The 18,396-nt window shown below is 43.6% G+C and overlaps 1 protein-coding gene across 1 annotated transcript in view; it reads left to right on the top strand.

The window, feature by feature from the left end:
- Positions 1-14,054, top strand: part of LOC132402300 (NF-kappa-B inhibitor beta-like) — a 51,957-nt gene extending 37,903 nt beyond the window's left edge. The window contains exon 6 of the mRNA XM_059985164.1: positions 9,984-14,054. Within this exon, the coding sequence (XP_059841147.1) occupies positions 9,984-10,019 (36 nt within the window). The 3' untranslated portion in view covers positions 10,020-14,054. The remainder of the gene's footprint in view (positions 1-9,983) is intronic.
- The last annotated feature ends 4,342 nt before the right edge of the window (positions 14,055-18,396 follow it).

The raw sequence follows: 18,396 nt of genomic DNA, 5'->3' as shown, positions 1-18,396 counted from the left end.
TCATTGCTGTTTCCTTAACAATCTTTTTTTTACCAGTCAAGGTTGTTAGCCCTGAGCTGAACCTGGCAGACCAATGGACTACTCTTACTCTGGGCTCTACCCTTTGACCTGTTTGGCACAGGTGACCCTACCAAGAGCCAAAGCATAAAGGCCCTGACTGCAGCCAACAGTCAGCCCTTGGGGTCATTGAGGCGCACAAGCTACGACAAGGTTGTGGTCCTCCTGGAGACGTGTTGTGTTAACTTTACTCCAAATGCTGCAAGGAGGACACATTCCAATATTGAAGGCGAGGGAACTTAGCCTCAACTGTTATACATCCTCACTTTATCCCTCTGAGGAAGCCAGACACTGTTTCAGTGTAAGCATCTACTGGATGATTTGGAAACCTTGGCAGCTGTTGACCTAGTTCTTTTTCCTCTTGGGCCCTTAGTTCCCAGTGGCACATAAGCCATTGAAGATCTCCTGTCTTCCATTGTCCAAAGTGAATAGCATGATTGGAGTTCATCAATATTTCTGTAATCCGTTGTATACAGCTTCACCATCTCCCTGTTTGCCAGCCTTACCCATTCCACCTCTCACGACGACGGACATAGGTTTGGGCTTTGGCCTTGTTAGCTTAGTGCTTAAAGGTGCTGGTTATGTGTTACGAGCCGGCAAACCCCAGATCTTGTTTCAGTAAATGCTGATGCAGTGCTCTTGGCTGGGATGACCAAATAGTTCCCTCAAAGTGAATCACCCTGAGATCCAGCAACATCCTGCTAAACAGAGTATGCACATGGCTGGTGAGAAAATTAGCTTGAGGTTGAGCTTGTGCAGTCAAATGGATGAACGTTACTCATCTACAAGCAAGAATGGTCACTTTAGAGAGTACTACAGCACTGAGTGAGCCAGCAGTTAACCTTTATGGCAGGGGTTCTCAACCTACAGTCCACAGACCCTTCAGCTAATGGTGAAGGTTGGGAAGCCGTGGTCTACGTGTAATTTTAGTTTTTGATGGGTCTATCACAGTTGGGGCTGCAGGGAACAATAATGACGACATGGTAGCATTGTGGTTAGCGCAGCGCTTTACAGTACAGGCAACCTGGGTTCAATTCCACCTGGTGCCTGTAAAGAGTTTGTATGTTCTCATGATCACTTGGGTTTCTTCCCACAGTCCAAAGATATACTGGTTGGTAGGTTAATTAGTCATTATAAATTGTACTATCTTAGTTGTAAGATTAAATGGGGGGATTGTGCGACATGGTTCACGGAACCGGAAGGGCCTGTTCCACACTGTATCTCAATCATCAATAAAGATACAAGGAAAGGATTTTTTAATTATCTAATTACTCTGGAGGACAGGGAAAGGTATTCCAGATACTTGCCAGACTTCATTGTGGCTTTTGACCCGACACTGTCAAGGTGTTGCCCCATGATATCAGCTGCTTAGTTTCTAATTTGACACATTTTTAATTTGGTCTCTCTCTCCTTCCCTCTCACCAACCCACCACACCACCCCCCTCCTTCAACTGTGAGTATTTTGTGATGATTATGCCCTTCTGCACCCCACTGCTGAAATTCCTGCTCCGTGCATTACTTTGAAGCTGAGTTGTGACCATAATTCAGTAATGAGAATGAAATTACACCTGGGCTATCTGACTGCATTTTACATAACTGCTTCCAGCGGAAGAATCTGGAGTATAATCAGGAACATGTTCCTCCTTGTTCGTGTGCCATCATTCATCAACCCCTGCCAATGAGTATGAAGGTCTGTCATGCATAACGCTTGTCAACTTGGTTAGGTTGAAGCCGGTCACGTTTTTGTTCAGTGTATTTACTTGCTAAGACTAGCTCCTCATCTGCAATTGTTGGGATGAAGAACTCTGAAAAAGACCCTTTTTTAAAAAAAAAACTACAACGGCGCACCCACGAGACTATCATACACACATTTAGCACACATAAGCCAGAGAACTGACCAAGATGTTTGTGTATATCAAGCAGTTGCTTGGCACTTATCTTCTGTCAGGAGTTTATAGTTCCTCTTTCAGTTCAACAGCAAATCTTGTTAACAAATCATTAAAATTAGTTGATTGTCTCAACAGTTTCTTCCACTTTTACAATCAGCTGGTGGTGTTATCATGGCAAGCCAGTAAAAATCTGAGGGAAACATTGTAAGCATCTGCATTAGTTATTGAGATGGCCACAGGTCGATAAGGTGGCGAAGAAGGCTTTTGGAACGTGTGCATTTGATAGTCAAGGCATTGAGTTAAAAAGTCAAGTTACGTTGCAACATTATAGAACTCTGGTTAGGCCACATCTGAAATATTGCATACAGCTCTGGTTGCCCCGCTATAGGAAGGACATTGAGACTTTGGAGAAGGTGCAGAAGAGGTTTACAAGAATGCTGCTTGGCTATCACAAGAGGCTGGATAAACTTGGGTTGTTTTCTCTAGAGCGGTGGAGGCTGAGGGGAGATCTGAGAGTTTTGTAAGACTATGAGAGGCATAGATAGAGTGAACAAGGGAGTATCTGTTTCCCAGGGTTCAAATGTCTTAACACCAGAGAGTATGCATTGAAGGTGAGGTCGGGTGGGGGGGGGGTGTAGGTTCAAGACAGTAAGGTAGGAGCAGAATTAGGCCATTTTATCACGGCTGATCCAGTTTTCCTCTCAGTCCCAATCTCCTGCTTTAGACCATAAGACTATAAGTCATAGGAGTGGAATTAGGCCATTCAGCCCATCAGATCTACTGTGCCATTTCATCATGGCTGACCCCGGATCCCATTCGGCCCCATACACCTACCTTCACACCATATCCTTTGAAGCCCAGACCGGTCAGGAATCTATCAACTTCCTCTTTGAATATATCCACAGATTTGGCCACCACCTCTGTCTGTGGCAGAGCATTCCAAGGATTCACCACTCTTTGGCTAAAAAAAATTCCTCCTTACTTCTGTTCTAAAAGGTGACCCTCAGTTTTGAAGCTGTACCCTCTAGTTCTGGATTCCCCCTCTCCACATCTACTTTTCACATTCTTCTGAACGCTAGTGAGTACAGGCTCATATGTTAACCCCTTCATTTCCAGAATTATCCTTGTGAGTCTCCCCTGGGCTCAAAGCTATTGACGATACTCTTCATGTGCCTTCTCCCCGTATCCCTCATAACTTGACCAGTCAAGAAGCTATCGATCTCTGCCTTAAACATACATAAAGATTTTGTCTCCGCAGCTGCCTATGGCAAAGAATTCCACAGATTCACCACTCCTTGGCTAAAGTAATTCCTCATCTCTTTTCTAAAAGGATGCCCCTCTATTCTGAAGCTGTGTCTCTCCCATCATAGGAAACATCCTCTACACATTCACTCTATCAAAGCTTTTCAGCATTTGATAGTTTTCAATGAGCTAATTTTTTCTGAATTCCAGTGAATATAGGCCCAGAGCCATCAAACACTCTTCATATGAGAAACCATTTCAATCCTGGAATCATTTTCGTGAACCTCTTTTGAATCTTCTCCAGTTTGAGATAAAGGGCCCAGGACTGCTCACAATGCTCCCAAGTGAGGCCACACCAGTGCTTTATTACACCCTTGCTTCTATGTTCTAATCCTCTTAAACTGAATCAACAAAATGCTGGAGGAATTCAGAAGACCAGGCAGCATCTGTGGAAGAGTACAGTCGAAGTTTTGGACTGAGACCCATAGAGTCCTGCCGAAGGGTCTTGGCCCAAATTGTCAACTGTTTTCTTTTCCATAGACACTGCCTGGCCTGCTGAGTTCCTCCAGCAGTTTGTGTGCGTTGCTTGGATTTCCAGCATCTGCAGATTTGTTTTTTAAAATGAATGCTAACGTTGCATTTGCCTTTCTCACAACACTCAACCGGCAAATTAACATAAAATGTAGAAATCTACAGCACATTACAGATCCTCAGCCCACAATGTTGTCCCAACCTACTCTAGAAACTGCCTGGAATTTCCCTACTGCATAGCCCTCTATTTTTCTAAGCTCTGTGTACCTATCTAAGAGGCTCTTAAAAGATCCTATTGTATCTGTTCCCACCAGCGCCGCTGGCAGTGCATTCCACACACCCACCACTCTCTGTGTGGAAAAACTTACCCCTGGCATTCCCTGGGTACCTATTTCCATGCAACTTAAAACTATGCTCTCTCATGTTAGCCATTTCAGCCCTGTGAAAAAGCCTCTGGTTATCCACATGATCAATGCTCCTCATCATCTTATACACACCTATCATGTCACCTCTCATCCTCCGTCGCTCCAAGGAGAAAAGGCCAAGTTCACTCAACCTATTCTCATAAGGTACACCCTCTAATTCAGGCAACATCCTTGTAAATCTCCACTGTGCACTCTCTAGAGTATCCACATCCTTCCTGAAGTGACACAACCAGAACTGAACACTGTACTCCAAGTGGGGTCTGACCAAGGTCTTGTATAGCTGTAACCTCAGTCCTGTGGTCGATGAAGGCCAACACACCATACGCCTTCTTAGCAACACTGTCAACATACACAGCAGGTTCGAGTGTCCTATGTACATGGACCCCAAGTTCTCTCAGATCCTTCACACTACCAAGTGTCTTATCATTGATATTATATTCTGTCTATAAATTTGACCTACCAAAATGAACCACTTCACACTTATCTGGGTTGAAGTCCATCTGCCACTTCTCTTTTTTTAATATACAAAATATCTTTATTACAGATTCAGTGCTATATATACAAACCAGTGACTAACGCAGTTAATAGGCTACAAATAGACAATACACATTAAACTAAAAATGTTTCCATCTCTGTCAGTGATGGCAATAGCTCCCCCCCCCCCCCCCCCCCCCGCAGAGCCCAGCGGTCCTGGAATGCTCTGTGGTCGCCGTGGACAGTGCGTATTCCTTCTCAATATTTACCCGGGTATGAACATACCCGCTAAACATTGCTAGGCAGTCTGCCTGGGCAAAACCTCCCACCACCCATTTTCAAGACCCACAGATGGCTGATTTCATCAGTCCCAGAAGCAAGTTGACAAGGACATCCTCATCCCTCCATGCCCCCCTCCTTACTGGAAGACTGCGTATAAATAGGGTGGGGCTAAAATGTAACCAGAAGGCGAGAAGCAGCCCACACACTTACACAAAAAGGGGCTGCAGCCTCACACACTCCATGTACATGTGGTACACGGTCTCAGCCCGCAGAGGTTACATGTGGCTGGGAAGTCCGTGTACAAACTAAAGAACTTATTGCAGGGCTCCGCTCTGTGCAGCAGCCTCCACCCCAGATCCCCCAGGTGCATGGGAAGAACTCCCTCGTAAAGGGACCTCCAGATGAAAAGACACACCGCCATGGCGTGTCGGGACAGTGGACAAGGGCAAGGAAGTGGAGGATGTGGAGCAGCAGCCCATACAGGTACCTCCTACTTGCATTCCCTGAATGGGATTGTGGGTGCCTGCAAGAGACTGTTCAAGTTGTGTAGACTCAGCTCTTGGATAAGATGGCGTGGCCTGGGCCCGACTAGCAGCTTAGCCTGAGTTGTTCCACACACCTGAGCTGCACCGACATCCATTGATGCAGGGCAAGGGTCACAGAAACGTAGGTTACTCATAGCCTTCTATTTTTCTGAGCTCCAGGAGTCTCTTTAAAAATTCCTATCCTATACTCCTTCACCACCGTTGCTGGCAGCCCATTCCACACACTCACCACTCTGTGTTTTTAAAAAAAAAACAACTTACCCCGATTTCTCCTTTGAAGCTACTTCCAAACACCTTAGAACTGTGTCCTTTCGTGCTAGCCATTTCAGCCCTGGGGGAAAATGACTATCCACACGATCAGTGTCTTTCATCATCTTATACACCTCTATCAGGTCACCTCTAATCCTCTGTCATTCCAAGGAGAAAAGGCCAAGTTCACTCAACCTATTCTCATAAGGCAACATCCTTGTAAATCTCCCCTGCACCCTTTTTATGGTTTCTACATCCTTCCTGTAGTGAGGTGACGAGAACTGAGCACAGTACTCCAAGTGGGGTCTGACCAGGGTCCTATATAGCTGCAACATCACCTCCCGGCTCTTAAACTCAATCCCACAATTGATGAAGGCCAATGCACCGTACGCCTTCTTAACCACAGAATCAACCTGCACAGCAGCTTTGAGTGTCCTGTGGACTCAGACCCCAAGATCCCTCTGATCCTCCACACTGCCTAGAGTCTTACCATTAATGCTATATGCTGCCATCATATTTGACCTACCAAAATGAACCACCTCACACTTCTCTGGGCTGAACTCCATCTGCCACTTCTCAGCCCAGTTTTGCATCCTATCAATGTCCCGCTGTAACCTCTGACAGCCCTCCACACTGTCCACAACACCTCCAACCTTTGTTTCATCAGCAAACTTACTAACTCACTCTTCTACTTCTTCATCCAGGTAATTTATAAAAATCACTAAGAGGATGGGTTCCAGAACACACCTGTGTGGAACACTACTGGTCACTGTCCTCCATGCAGAATATGAACCATCTGCAGCCACCCTTTGCCTTCTGTGGACAAACCTATTCTGGATCCACAAAGCAAGGCCTCCTTGGATCCCATGCCTCCTTACTTTCTGAATGAGCCTTGCATGGGGTACCTTATCAAATTCCTTACTAAAATCCATATGCACTACATCCACTGGTTCTCCCATCATCAATGTGTTTTGTTACATCCTCAAAGAATTCAATCAGGCTCGTAAGGTAAGACCTGTCCTTGACAAGGCCATGCTGACTATCCTTAATCAGATTATGTCTCCAAATGCTCATATATCTTGCCTCTCAGGATCTTCTCCAACAACTTGCCCACCACTGAAATAAGACTCACTGGTTTATACTTTCCTGGGTTATCTCTACTCCCTGTCTTGAACAAGGGAACAACATTTGCAACCCTCCAATCCTCTAGTACATCTCCGTCCCTATTGATGACACAAAGATCATCGCTAGAAGCTCAGCAATCTTATCCCTCAATTCCCACAGTAGTCTGACGTATACCTCATCAGGTCCTGGTGACTTATCTATCTTAATGCTTTTCAAAACCTCCAGCACATCCTCTTTCTTAATGCCTATATACTCAAGCGTTTCAGTCCACTGTAAGTCATCCCCACAATTGCCAAGTTCCTTTTCGCTGGTGAATACTGAAGTTAAAGTATTCACTAAGTACCTGAGCTACCTCCTGTGGCTCCATGCATACATTTCCACTATTACACCTGATTGGTCCTATAGTTGTAGAATGCTTTGGGGTTTTCCATAATCCTCCTCTCCAAGGCCTTCTCATGGCCCCCCTGGCTCTCTTAGTTCCATTTTTAAGCTCCTTGCTAGCAACCTTGTAATTTTCTAGAGCCCTAACTTCCTAGTTTCTTGAACCTTGCGTGTTTTTCTTTTCTTCTCAACTAAATTTTCTACATCCTTTGTACACCATGTTTTTTAACCCTATCATCCTTTTCTTGCCTCAATGGAACATACCTATGCAGAACTCCATGAAAATGTCCCTTGAACTTTTGCTATATTTCTGCCACGCATTTCCCTTAGAACATCTTCTCCCAATTTGTGCTCCCAAGTTCCTGCCTAATAGCATCATATTTCCCCCTACACCAATTAAATGTTTTCCCAAATTGTCTGCTGCTATCCCTCTGCAGCGCTATGGTGAAGGAGATGTGGTCACTACATCCAAAATGCTGTCCCACCGAGAGATCAGACACCTGACCAGGTTCATTTCCCATACCAGATCAAGTACGGCCTGTCCTCTAGTTGTCTTATCTACATATTATGTCAGGAAACCTTCCTAGGGAATCCTGCACAAGGTCTCCCAAGTCCCTTTGAACCTCAGTTTTTTTTGTGTTTTTCTAGAAAATAGTCTATCCTTTCTTCTACCAAGTGCATGACCATTCACTTCAGATACTGTATCCATCTGCCATTTCTTTGTCCTTTCTCCTAATCTGTCCAAGTCCATCTGTAACCTCTCTACTTCCTCAAAACTACCTGACCCTTCATCCCGACAAAGGGTCTCAGCCTGAAACGTTGACTGCTTGTTTCAACGGATGCTGCCTGACCTGCTGAGTTCATCCAGCTTGTTTGTACGTGTTGATTTGACCATAGTATCTGTAGTGTATTGTGTTTACTGACCTTTCATCTATCTTCCTATTGTATGCAAACTTTACAACAAAGCCATCAATTCCATCATCCAAATAATGACATAATATAAAAAGAATCTGTCCCAACACAGACCCCTGTGGAACACTACTAGTCACTGGCAGCCTGACAGAAAAGGCCCCCTTTATTCCCACTCTTTTCCCAATCAGCCTCTGCTTTATCCATACTGAAATCTTACTTGTAATATTGTGGGCTTGTAGTTTGTTAAGCATGTGTGGCACCTTGTCAAAGGCCTTCTGAAAATCCAAGTACACAACATCAACCAATTGTCTAGTTTGCTTGTTATTTCTTCAAAGAATTCCAACAAATTTGTCAGGCAATATTTTCTTTTGGGAAAACTACAGTCTATTTTATCATGTGCCTCCAAGTACTCTGAAACCTCATCTTTAATAATTGACTCCAACACCTTCCCAACCAGTGAGCTCAGACTAACTGGCTTATAATTTTCCATCTTCTGCCACTCTCCCTTCTTGAAGGGTGATGTGAGGGGTAGGTTGTTTACTCAGTGGTGGATGCCTGGTGTGGTGGTAGAGGCAAACACATTAGAAGCTTTTAAAGGATGTTTGGATAGGCACATGGATGTAAGGAAGATGATGAAGGGTCAGTGGTGTAGGTCGGAGTGTTTAGTGTTTGGGTATATTTGATTTGCTTCGTAGCCGGTTCAGCTCAATATTGTGGGCTGAATGGCCTGTTCCTGTGCTGTACTCTTCTATGTTCTAACAAAGTACCAACTTCGAGCAACCACAAAGATCTAATGGGCAGATCAGCAAGCTCTCCCTGTGTACAGTGGGTGATTAGCATGTGGCACTCTTGTGCTGAGCATTACATTAGGGAGGACCAAAACTTTCCTTGGGCAGATCTTATAGATGACACTGAAGGAGTAACATTAAAAGTTATGGACAGCGATTGAACTGAGTGCTGCAAAATACATTTGTTACGAGGAAGCAGATACACAGATTTGAGAAGTGAGACAGAAGAGACTGATTAGGACTAAGCACATGAATCATTATTTATTGACATACAGTACAGAGTAAGCCTATTCGGCCCTTCGAGTCACACCACTCTGACCAATTTAAACCTAGCCTAATCATGAGACAATTTAGAACAATGAACCTACGAACCACTGTGGGAGGAAACGGGAGCACCTGGAGAAACCCATGTGGTCACAGGGAGAACGTACAAACTCCATACAGACACCTGGAGAAACCCATGTGGTCACAGGGAGTACGTACAAACTCCATACAGACACCTGGAGAAACCCATGTGGTCACAGGGAGAACGTACGAACTCCATACAGACACCTGGAGAAACCCATGTGGTCACGGGGCGAACGTACATGCTCCATTCAGGCAGTGGCGGGAATTTAACCTGGATTGCGTGTACTATAAAGTGTTGTGCTGACTATGCCACTCCAATTTATTTATGGACAGGTAAACATTTTGCCAAACATCTAAGTTACACAAGCTTAGGATACCTAAACATTCAGTAACACCTAACTCAACAACTACCTCATTAAGTCTCCCCACATTACACAACTAGAAAACCAAACATTCAATAAACAGGTACTTTGCTAAGAATGCATCTGGAGCACAACTTCCCAATGGCAAGTGCCCAGAGACAAAGGTAAGCCCCTGAGGTGCCTGAAACCGAACACAGGTGCTGTGGCACACAAGGCAACCAAAGGGAAAGAGCTGCTGCACACTTCAAACAGGCCAGTCGATGACCAGCATGATGGAAGTGGCATTCGATCAACAAGTAAACTGACCCTTCATGTTACAAAATTTTCCAAATGTTCTGTTCTATTAACTTTTTTTTCCTCTTTTTGCATTTAGGGAGAGTATGATGACTTTGTGGTGCACGGATATTAATGGAAGATCAGAAAACCCTGCAGTGTCATATTTAAAGATTAAAATTAGCATTAAAGTGGTTCATTCGGACTGCTGTGAAGAACCTTTAGTCCCTTTTTAATTGTCGTGTAACTTTTGCATTGAAGCAATATCTTGCATTTGGAGTAGTTTTTATATCCTTGTGTTTGCAAGTATGGATATGTGGTTTGAAGGTATCTGGCTGTTGTCCGAAAAGGATGATCGAAAACTCGAGCAGTTCATGCAGCGAGCAGACTCTGGGCTTTGGCAGCACGGAGATGTGTTTTGAGGTGGAGCGCAAACTTGGACAAACAGATCTTAGTGTTAATTGCTTAAATTGAAAGATGGGGGAATGGAGTTACATGGATGGGTTTGGGGTTGCAGTGAAGCAGAGAGGCTGTATGTGAGAAGGGAGGGTAAAGTTGATGTTTTTAAAATGTGCTGCTGTTCCCAGTGTTTTGCTCGGTGGCATTGCCACCCTTCAGTCGCGGCTTCATCAACAATGTTCTCAGCCGGAGCCCCAGAAGTGAATCTGACACCAAGTTTTGAAGAAGTAACTCTGTATTTCTGCTCTGCCACACCTGCCTCCTTGGCACCAAATGAAGAACAGTTTGTGTATGTGGACTTGTGCAAACTTGTCAGTTTTGTTACTGTGTGAATGCTGACCGAGTTTTCTTTTTGCTGCTGGAACTTCCCAGCAATAGTTTACCAAATGTGCAAGAAATTAGAGTCAGCATTTAAGAATTTAGGATGCAATGCGTTTGAATGTGCTGTAGCAGCTTCTGTAACTCAGTGCGATTTGATTCCTCCCTCTTGGTCAGATAAAGATAATAGATATGTCACTGCACATTTAGAGACTACTGATAGACATAGAATCAGCTCATTCACAATGTTTAGAGAAAGCATTTACAACTTAGTAATTCAAAATACTCTCATTTTTCTTTTTAACTTTCCCTTGGCTGGAATATGCAAACATATGTTATGAGGTTAACATAGTCTTCATTAGGACAAGGAAGAGAACTGAATAAAAAAAATTGTACATCAAAATGAGTTTCCTCATTTCATAAAATTATAGAAAGTCCATATGTTAAGACGAATATAATTTTTGATATTTAAATAAGTCTTAGAGCCTAAATAGTTTGGTTGCCTTCGTTACACTGGTGTGTTTGGTGAGACTCCTTTTGAAAGCCCGGAAGTGTAAGGGGTGGGGGATGTACTTACTGCCACTTCCCCCTCTGCCCTTCGCTCGGACATTTCACACGTTGTAAACACTTACCTTTTGGAGAGCCACGGTCAGTGACAGTTATGTCCCTGCACACTGTTCATTCTTTGCCCTTCATCGAAGGCTTGAGCTTGGGGTTATCCCTTTAATTACCGCAGGTGTGATTTGGAAATCCCTCCTAAAGCTAGTCTCTTACCGCAAGGAGTGTTATCATGAAAACGTGTTTAAAAAGATAGGTTTTCCAATCAGAAAGATTTTTTTTTGCCTCCAATCTGGATTCAGAAGAGATCAGAAGGTCAAAGTGCAAGCCTGTGTCACTATTCAGTGAGGTCAAAATTGACCCTTAGCTACCTATGCCACACACACAAATTTCTACAAATTGTTCTAAATTTATTACAATTATTAAACACAAAATAATTACATAATTACTCACCCCCTGCAAGTCAGTATTTAGTAGAAGCACCTTTGGCAGCAATTGCAGCCTTGAATCCGTGTGGATAGGTCTCTCGGCTTTGTGCAATTTTTACCCCATTCTTCTCTACAGAAACATGGAAAACCTGCTGCTCAAGCCCTGTCAGATTACATGGGGATCATGAGTGAACAGCCCTTTTCAAGTCCAACCACACATTCTCAATTGGATTGATGCAGGGTTCTGACCTGGCCATTCCGGGGCATTAACTTTGTTGTTTTAAAGCCATTCCTGTGTAGCTTTGGCATAATGTTTGGGGTGATTATCCTGCTGGAAAACAAATCTACAGACTGCATTGGGTTTTCCTTCAGGATTTCCCTGTATTTTACTGCATTCATTTTACCCTGTACCTTCACAAGTCTTCCAGGGCCTGCTGCAGTGAAGCATCCCTACAGAATGATGCAGCCACTATGCTAGGGATGGTGTGTTTCTGATGATGTGCAATATTTATGCCAAACAAAGCATTTAGTGTGATGGCCAAAATGCTCAATTTTGGTTTCATCAGATCATAGAGCCCTCTTCCAGTTGACTTCAGAGTCTTCCACATGACTTCTGGCAAACTTCAGCCGAGATTTCATGTGAGTTTTTTATTTCTGCAGTGGCTTTCTCTTTGCCACTCTCCCATAAAGCTGTGACTGGTGAAGCACCCGGGCAACAATTGTATGCGTAGTCTCTCCCATCTCAGCCACTGAAGCTTGTAATTCCTCCAGAGTTGTCATGGGCCTCCCTCACTAGTCCTCTTGCATGGTCACTCGGTTTTTGAGGGCGGTCTGCTCTAGGCAGGTTTCCAGCTGTGCTTTATTCATTCCATTTGTTGATAATTCACTTAACTGTACTCAAGGGATATTCAGTGACTTGGAAATTTTTTTCATATCCATCTCCTGACGTGCTTTCCAATAACCTTTTTGTGGAGTTGTTTGGAGTGTCCTTTTGTCATCTTGGTGTAGTTTTTGCCAGGATACTGACTCACCCACAGTTGGACCTTCCAGATACAGTTAAATTTTTTACTACAATTGAAACACCTTAACTGCACACGCGTTCATATATAGCTAGGACACTTTAATCCAATTTGCTGCACCAGTGATGATTTGGTTTGTCATATTAAAGAGAGTGAATATTTGCACAATCAATTATTTTTTATTTGTAAATAATTTGGCTCACTTTGTAGAGATCTGTTTTCATTTAGACATGAAATACTTTTTCTGTTAATCAGTGTTTTTAAAAAAAGTCAAATTAAATCCTCTGTGATTCAGTCTTGTAGAACAATAAAATATGACAACTTCCATGGGGGTTGAAACTTAATTCCAATCACCCCATTCCTGGAAATTCCAAGACAATATCCTGGTTTGTGTAGCATCTCCTGTTTTTAACATTAAAGATCCTAGTTTCATTCCTGAACTTCCACCAGGACAGACATATCCTACTGAAGATGAAAAGCGATTCTTCCATTGCTTTTTATCTCCTGTACACCAAAGCCTCTGCTTTGCCATCATCTAACCATAATTGCTAAGAGCATTTCTAATGGATTTAGTTATCTTAGCCTGTACTGGACTTTAGCATGTCCTCCGGCAAGAGTTGGATGTGAAGACTGTCAGCTGATTGATGTGCCCCAACTTAGCTTCAGACTGAAAGCAGTTATTAGTTGTGGGGTGGAGGGTTGGGGTGGAAACACAATTCACATTCCCAGTAGAACAAATAAACAAAATCTAACCGGCTCAGCAGCTTTACTTGTAGAATTCACTTGAACCTAAGTGGAGTCATGCCAAGATAGGAATGGACACATTTGATCACACACGATAGCATATACTTTTCTTCCAAATTTAGTTAGTAATTTTTCAATACGCATTTCCTCCTGAATTTGGCATACGTATGCGGAATGGAACCATGCTTATAAATGTCACTAGTAGTTGCAAATTCTGACCTGTGGGATATGCTGAAGTACGTCAACATTTTCTTTTTGTCGATGTGAATAGTTTTACTAGTGACTTGTCTTTAAAGAGACTACAAAGTTTAGGTAATTTTGTTCCTATTTTGTACTTCTATTTCATACTTCACCCTGTTTGCACGTGCACAGAATGTTCCATTCAGTGAAGCTGATCCAGAGAAGCTGTTAGAGCACAATTTGCCTAATTTTATTGAGGTTGGGCAGTGTTTGGTGTACAGCCATGCCTTTATGTTAAGGAGTTTGACTTGTACTTTAAAATTGTCTTATTTCCCAGCTTCACTGTAAACACACACCAGGACTGAACTAGTGTGTTGCTTGCCTTAGAGTCAGATGTAACCACTTAGGATATTGAGCACTTGTTTTTTAAAGAACTGACAAATAAATGTTGCAAATATTATGGGCTCTCTTGGTACTGTTGAGTACAGTCTTTGGTTTCAAAGTTGTTGTCATTCGTCAATACATTTGTTACTTCAGATCTGACAGGGTTTAAAACATTGCATGAAGAATGCATAAAACACAATAAATATATATACATATTGATTTTATGTGCATAAAGTGATAAGACAGGAGTACCTTTTCATAAGTTGACTGAATAAAAGTGTAGTGGGGAGTGTGCATCTGTCAGCCTGCTATACTTGTGGGTTCAAGCCTCACCTACACCTCATCATCCACTCTCCTGCTTTGAAAGAGCGTAGCAGCAGTTTGCCAGTCTGGAAGTATTTTTTTACATTGCGTGCTCCTGTTCAGAAAATGAACATCTGATGCCATGTTGAGGGAATGCTGTGGGTAAACGAGGCAATAATCAATCCCATGACAGGCAAGTTTACCTGAAGTCCTCAACTAGCCTGTGTTCAATATTATATTTCTGTTAATGCACATAAACATCCTGTGTTTTCCGTGGCGCCTTTGATCTTCACACTGACATGCAATAAACGTGCAAACTTTGTTGCTGGTGACTTCAACAATGCTAAATTGGTTTCTCTCAGCACTTACTGTTATGTTAATTCCTGCATACCACTCACTGATTAAATGTGTCAACATAAACCAATAGTGCACAGTACAGGCCAATCGGCCCACAATGTTGTGCCGACCCTTAAACCCTGTGTCCCATATAACCCTCCACCTTAAATTCCTCCGTATACCTGTCTAGTAGTCTCTTAAATTTCACTAGTGTATCTGACTCAGGCAGTGCATTCCATGCACCAACCACTCTCTGAGTAAAAAACCTTCCTCTGATACCCTCCTTGAACTTCCCACCCCTTACCTTAAAGCCATGTCTTCTTGTATTGAGCAGTGGTGCCCTGGGGAAGAGGCACTGGCTGTCCACTCTATCTATTCCTCTTAATATCTCATGTACCTCTATCATGTCTCCTCTCCGGAGAGTAAAGTCCTAGCTCCCTTAATCTCTGATCATAATGTATACTCTCTAAACCAGGCAGCATCCTGGTAAATCTCTGTACCCTTTCCAATGCTTCCACATCCTTCCTATAGTGAGGCAACCAGAACTGGACCCAGTACTCCCAAGTGTGGCCTAACTAGAGTTTTATAGAGCTGCATCATTACATCGCGTCTCTTAAACTCTGTCCCTCGATTTATGAAAGCTAACACTTCATAAGCTTTCTTAACTACCCTATCTACCTGTGAGACAACCTTCAGGGATCTGTGGACATGTACCCCCAGATCCCTCTGCTCCTCCACACTCCCAAGTATCCTGCTGTTTACTTTGTACTCTGCCTTGGAGTTTGTCCTTCCAAAGTGTACCACCTCACACTTCTCCGGGTTGAACTCCCATCTCCCACTTCTGCATCCTATCAATGTCTCTCTGCAATCTTTGACAATCCTCTACACTATCCACAACACCACCAACCTTTGTGTCGTCTGCAAACTTGCCAACCCACCCTTCTACCCCCACATCCAGGTTGTTAATAAAAATCACGAAAAGTAGAGGTCCCAGAACCGATATTTGTGGGACACCACTAGTCACAACCCTCCAATCCGAATGTACTCCCTCCACCACGACCTTCTGCTTTCTGCAGGCAAGCCGATTCTGAATCCACCTGGCCAAACTTCCCTGGATCCCATGCTTTCTGACTTACTCAATAAGCCTACTGTGTGGAACCTTGTCAAGTGCCTTACTAAAATCCATGTAGATCACATCCACTGCATTACCCTCATCTATATGCCTGGTCACCTCCTCAAAGAACTCTATCAGGCTTTTTAGACACAATCTGCCCTTCACAAAGCCATGCTGACTGTCCCTGATCAGACCATGATACTCTAAATGCCCATAGATCCTATCTCTACGAATCTCTTCCAACAGCTTTCCCACCACAGACATAAGGCTCACTGCTCTATAATTACCCAGACTATCCCTACTACCTTTTCTGAACAAGGGGACAACATTCACCTCCCTCCAATCCTCCGGTACCATTCCCGTGGACAACAGGGACATAAAGATCCTAGCCAGAGGCTCAGCAATCTCTTCCTTTGCCTCCCGGAACAGCCTGGGGAATATTCCGTCAGGCCCCGGGGACTTACCCATCCTAATGTACTTTAACAACTCCAACACCTCCTCTCCCTTAATATCAACATGCTCCAGAACATCAACCTCACTCATATTGTCCTCAGCGTCATCAAGTTCCCTCTCATTGGTGAATACCGAAGAGAAGTATTCATTGAGGACCTCGCTCACTTCCACAGCCTCCAGGCACATCTTCCCACTTTTATCTCTAATCGGTCCTACCTTCACTCCTGTCAACCTTTTGGTCTTCACATAATTGAAGAATGCCTTGGGGTTTTCCTTTACCCTACTCACCAAGGCCTTCTCATGCTCCCTTCTTGCTCTTCTCAGCCCCTTCTTAAGCTCCTTTCTTGCTACCCTATATTCCTCAATAGACCCATCTGATCCTTGCTTCCTAAACCTCATGTACGCTGCCTTCAGCCACCTGACTAGATTTTTCACTTCACTTGTCACCCACGGATCCTTCAACCTACCATTCTTTATCTTCCTCACCGGGACAAATTTATCCCTAACATCCTGCAAGAGATCCCTAAATGTCGACCACATGTACATAGTACATTTCCCTGCAAAAACATCATCCCAATTCACACCGGCAAGTTCTAGCCTTATAGCCTCATAATTTGCCCTTCCCCAATTAAAAATTTTCCTGTCCTCTCTGATTCTATCCTTTTTCATGATAATGTTAAAGGTCAGGGAGCGGTGATCACTGTCCCCCAGATGCTCACCCACTGAGAGATCTGTGACCTGACCTGGTTCATTACCTAATACTAGATCTAGTATGGCATTCCCTCTAGTTGGCCTGTCAACATACTGTGTCAGGAATCCATTCTGGACAACTTAACAAACTCTGCCTCGTCTAAACCATTGGAACTAATCAGGTGCCAATGAATATTAGGGAAGTTAAAGTCACCCATGTTAACAACCCTGTTTTTTTTTGCACCTTTCCAAATTCTGCCTCCCAATCTGCTCCTTGGTATCACTGCTGCTACCAGGGGGCCTATAGAATACCCCCAGTAGAGTAACTGCTCCCTTCAAACCAGTTCAAAGGGAGATAAAGACCTGGCCAGAAGAAGCAACCTCAGTGTAACAGGACCGTTTTGAAAACACAGATGGGAACATGTTCAGGGAGACAACTACCTGTGACCATCAGAATCAGGTTTAATATCACCGGCATATGTCATGGAATTTATTAACTCTGCAGCAGTACAATGCAATAAATAATAAATATAAAAGAAAATAATTACAGTAAGTATATATGTATATTAAATTGTTAAAATAAGTGCAAAAAGAAATAAATAAAAAGTAGTGAGGTAATGTTCAGGGGTTCAGTGTTCATTCAGAAATCAGATGGCAGAGGGGAAGAAGCTGTTCCTGAATCGCTGAGTGTGGGTCTTCAGGCTCCTGTACCTCCTCCCTGATGGCAGAGGGGAAGAAGCTGTTCCTGAATCGCTGTGTGCCTTCGGGATTCTGTGCTTCCTTCCTGATGGTACCAATGAGAAGAGAGCATGGCCTGGGTGATGAGGTTCCCGGGTGATGGATGCTGCCTTCCTGTGAGACCACTTTCTGAAGATGTCTTGGATGCTATGGGGGCAAGTACCCATGTTGGAGCTGACTAATTTTACAGTTCTCTGCAAGTTACTTTGATCCTGTGCTAAAACACCCCCCTCTCCCCACCTCATACCAGACAGTGATGCAGCCAGTCAGACCGCTCTCCACAGTACAGTTTCCAAATGACAAGCTAAATCTCCTCAAGCTGGTAATGAAATATAGTCATTAGTTGCATTCTTTGTAGTGTCACGTGAACATTGTTGAATAACATCAATCATCTGTGACTGACAACATGCAGACATGCATAGAAGACATCACTGTTATTAAGCACATCTATGGGGGGGGTATAACAGAGGTCATGGTTGACATTAGGGGTCCAGGCAAGGGTAAGAGATCGGGGTGCTCCCTTCTTTATTCCCATGCTCGTGCTGGAGAAGCTCTACAGGAGCTTGACAGCGACTCAAAGCCACTCACCCTGATGCTGCCTTCATTGCTGCTGGTGGCTTCAATTGTGCCAACTTAAAAACAGATCAGCTGAAATTCTCACAAAATGTCGATGGAGCACAACAGGACAGGCAGCATCTATAGGGAGCAGCACTGTCGATGTTTCAGGCCGAGACCCTTCGTCAGAACTAACTGAAAGGGAAGATAGTTAGTCCTGACGAAGGGTCTCAG

This window comes from Hypanus sabinus, chromosome 11, assembly GCF_030144855.1.
Source record: "Hypanus sabinus isolate sHypSab1 chromosome 11, sHypSab1.hap1, whole genome shotgun sequence".
Lineage (NCBI taxonomy): Eukaryota > Metazoa > Chordata > Chondrichthyes > Myliobatiformes > Dasyatidae > Hypanus > Hypanus sabinus.
Note: the sequence above shows the minus strand (reverse complement) of the source record. Positions and strands in the feature narration are given on the sequence as shown.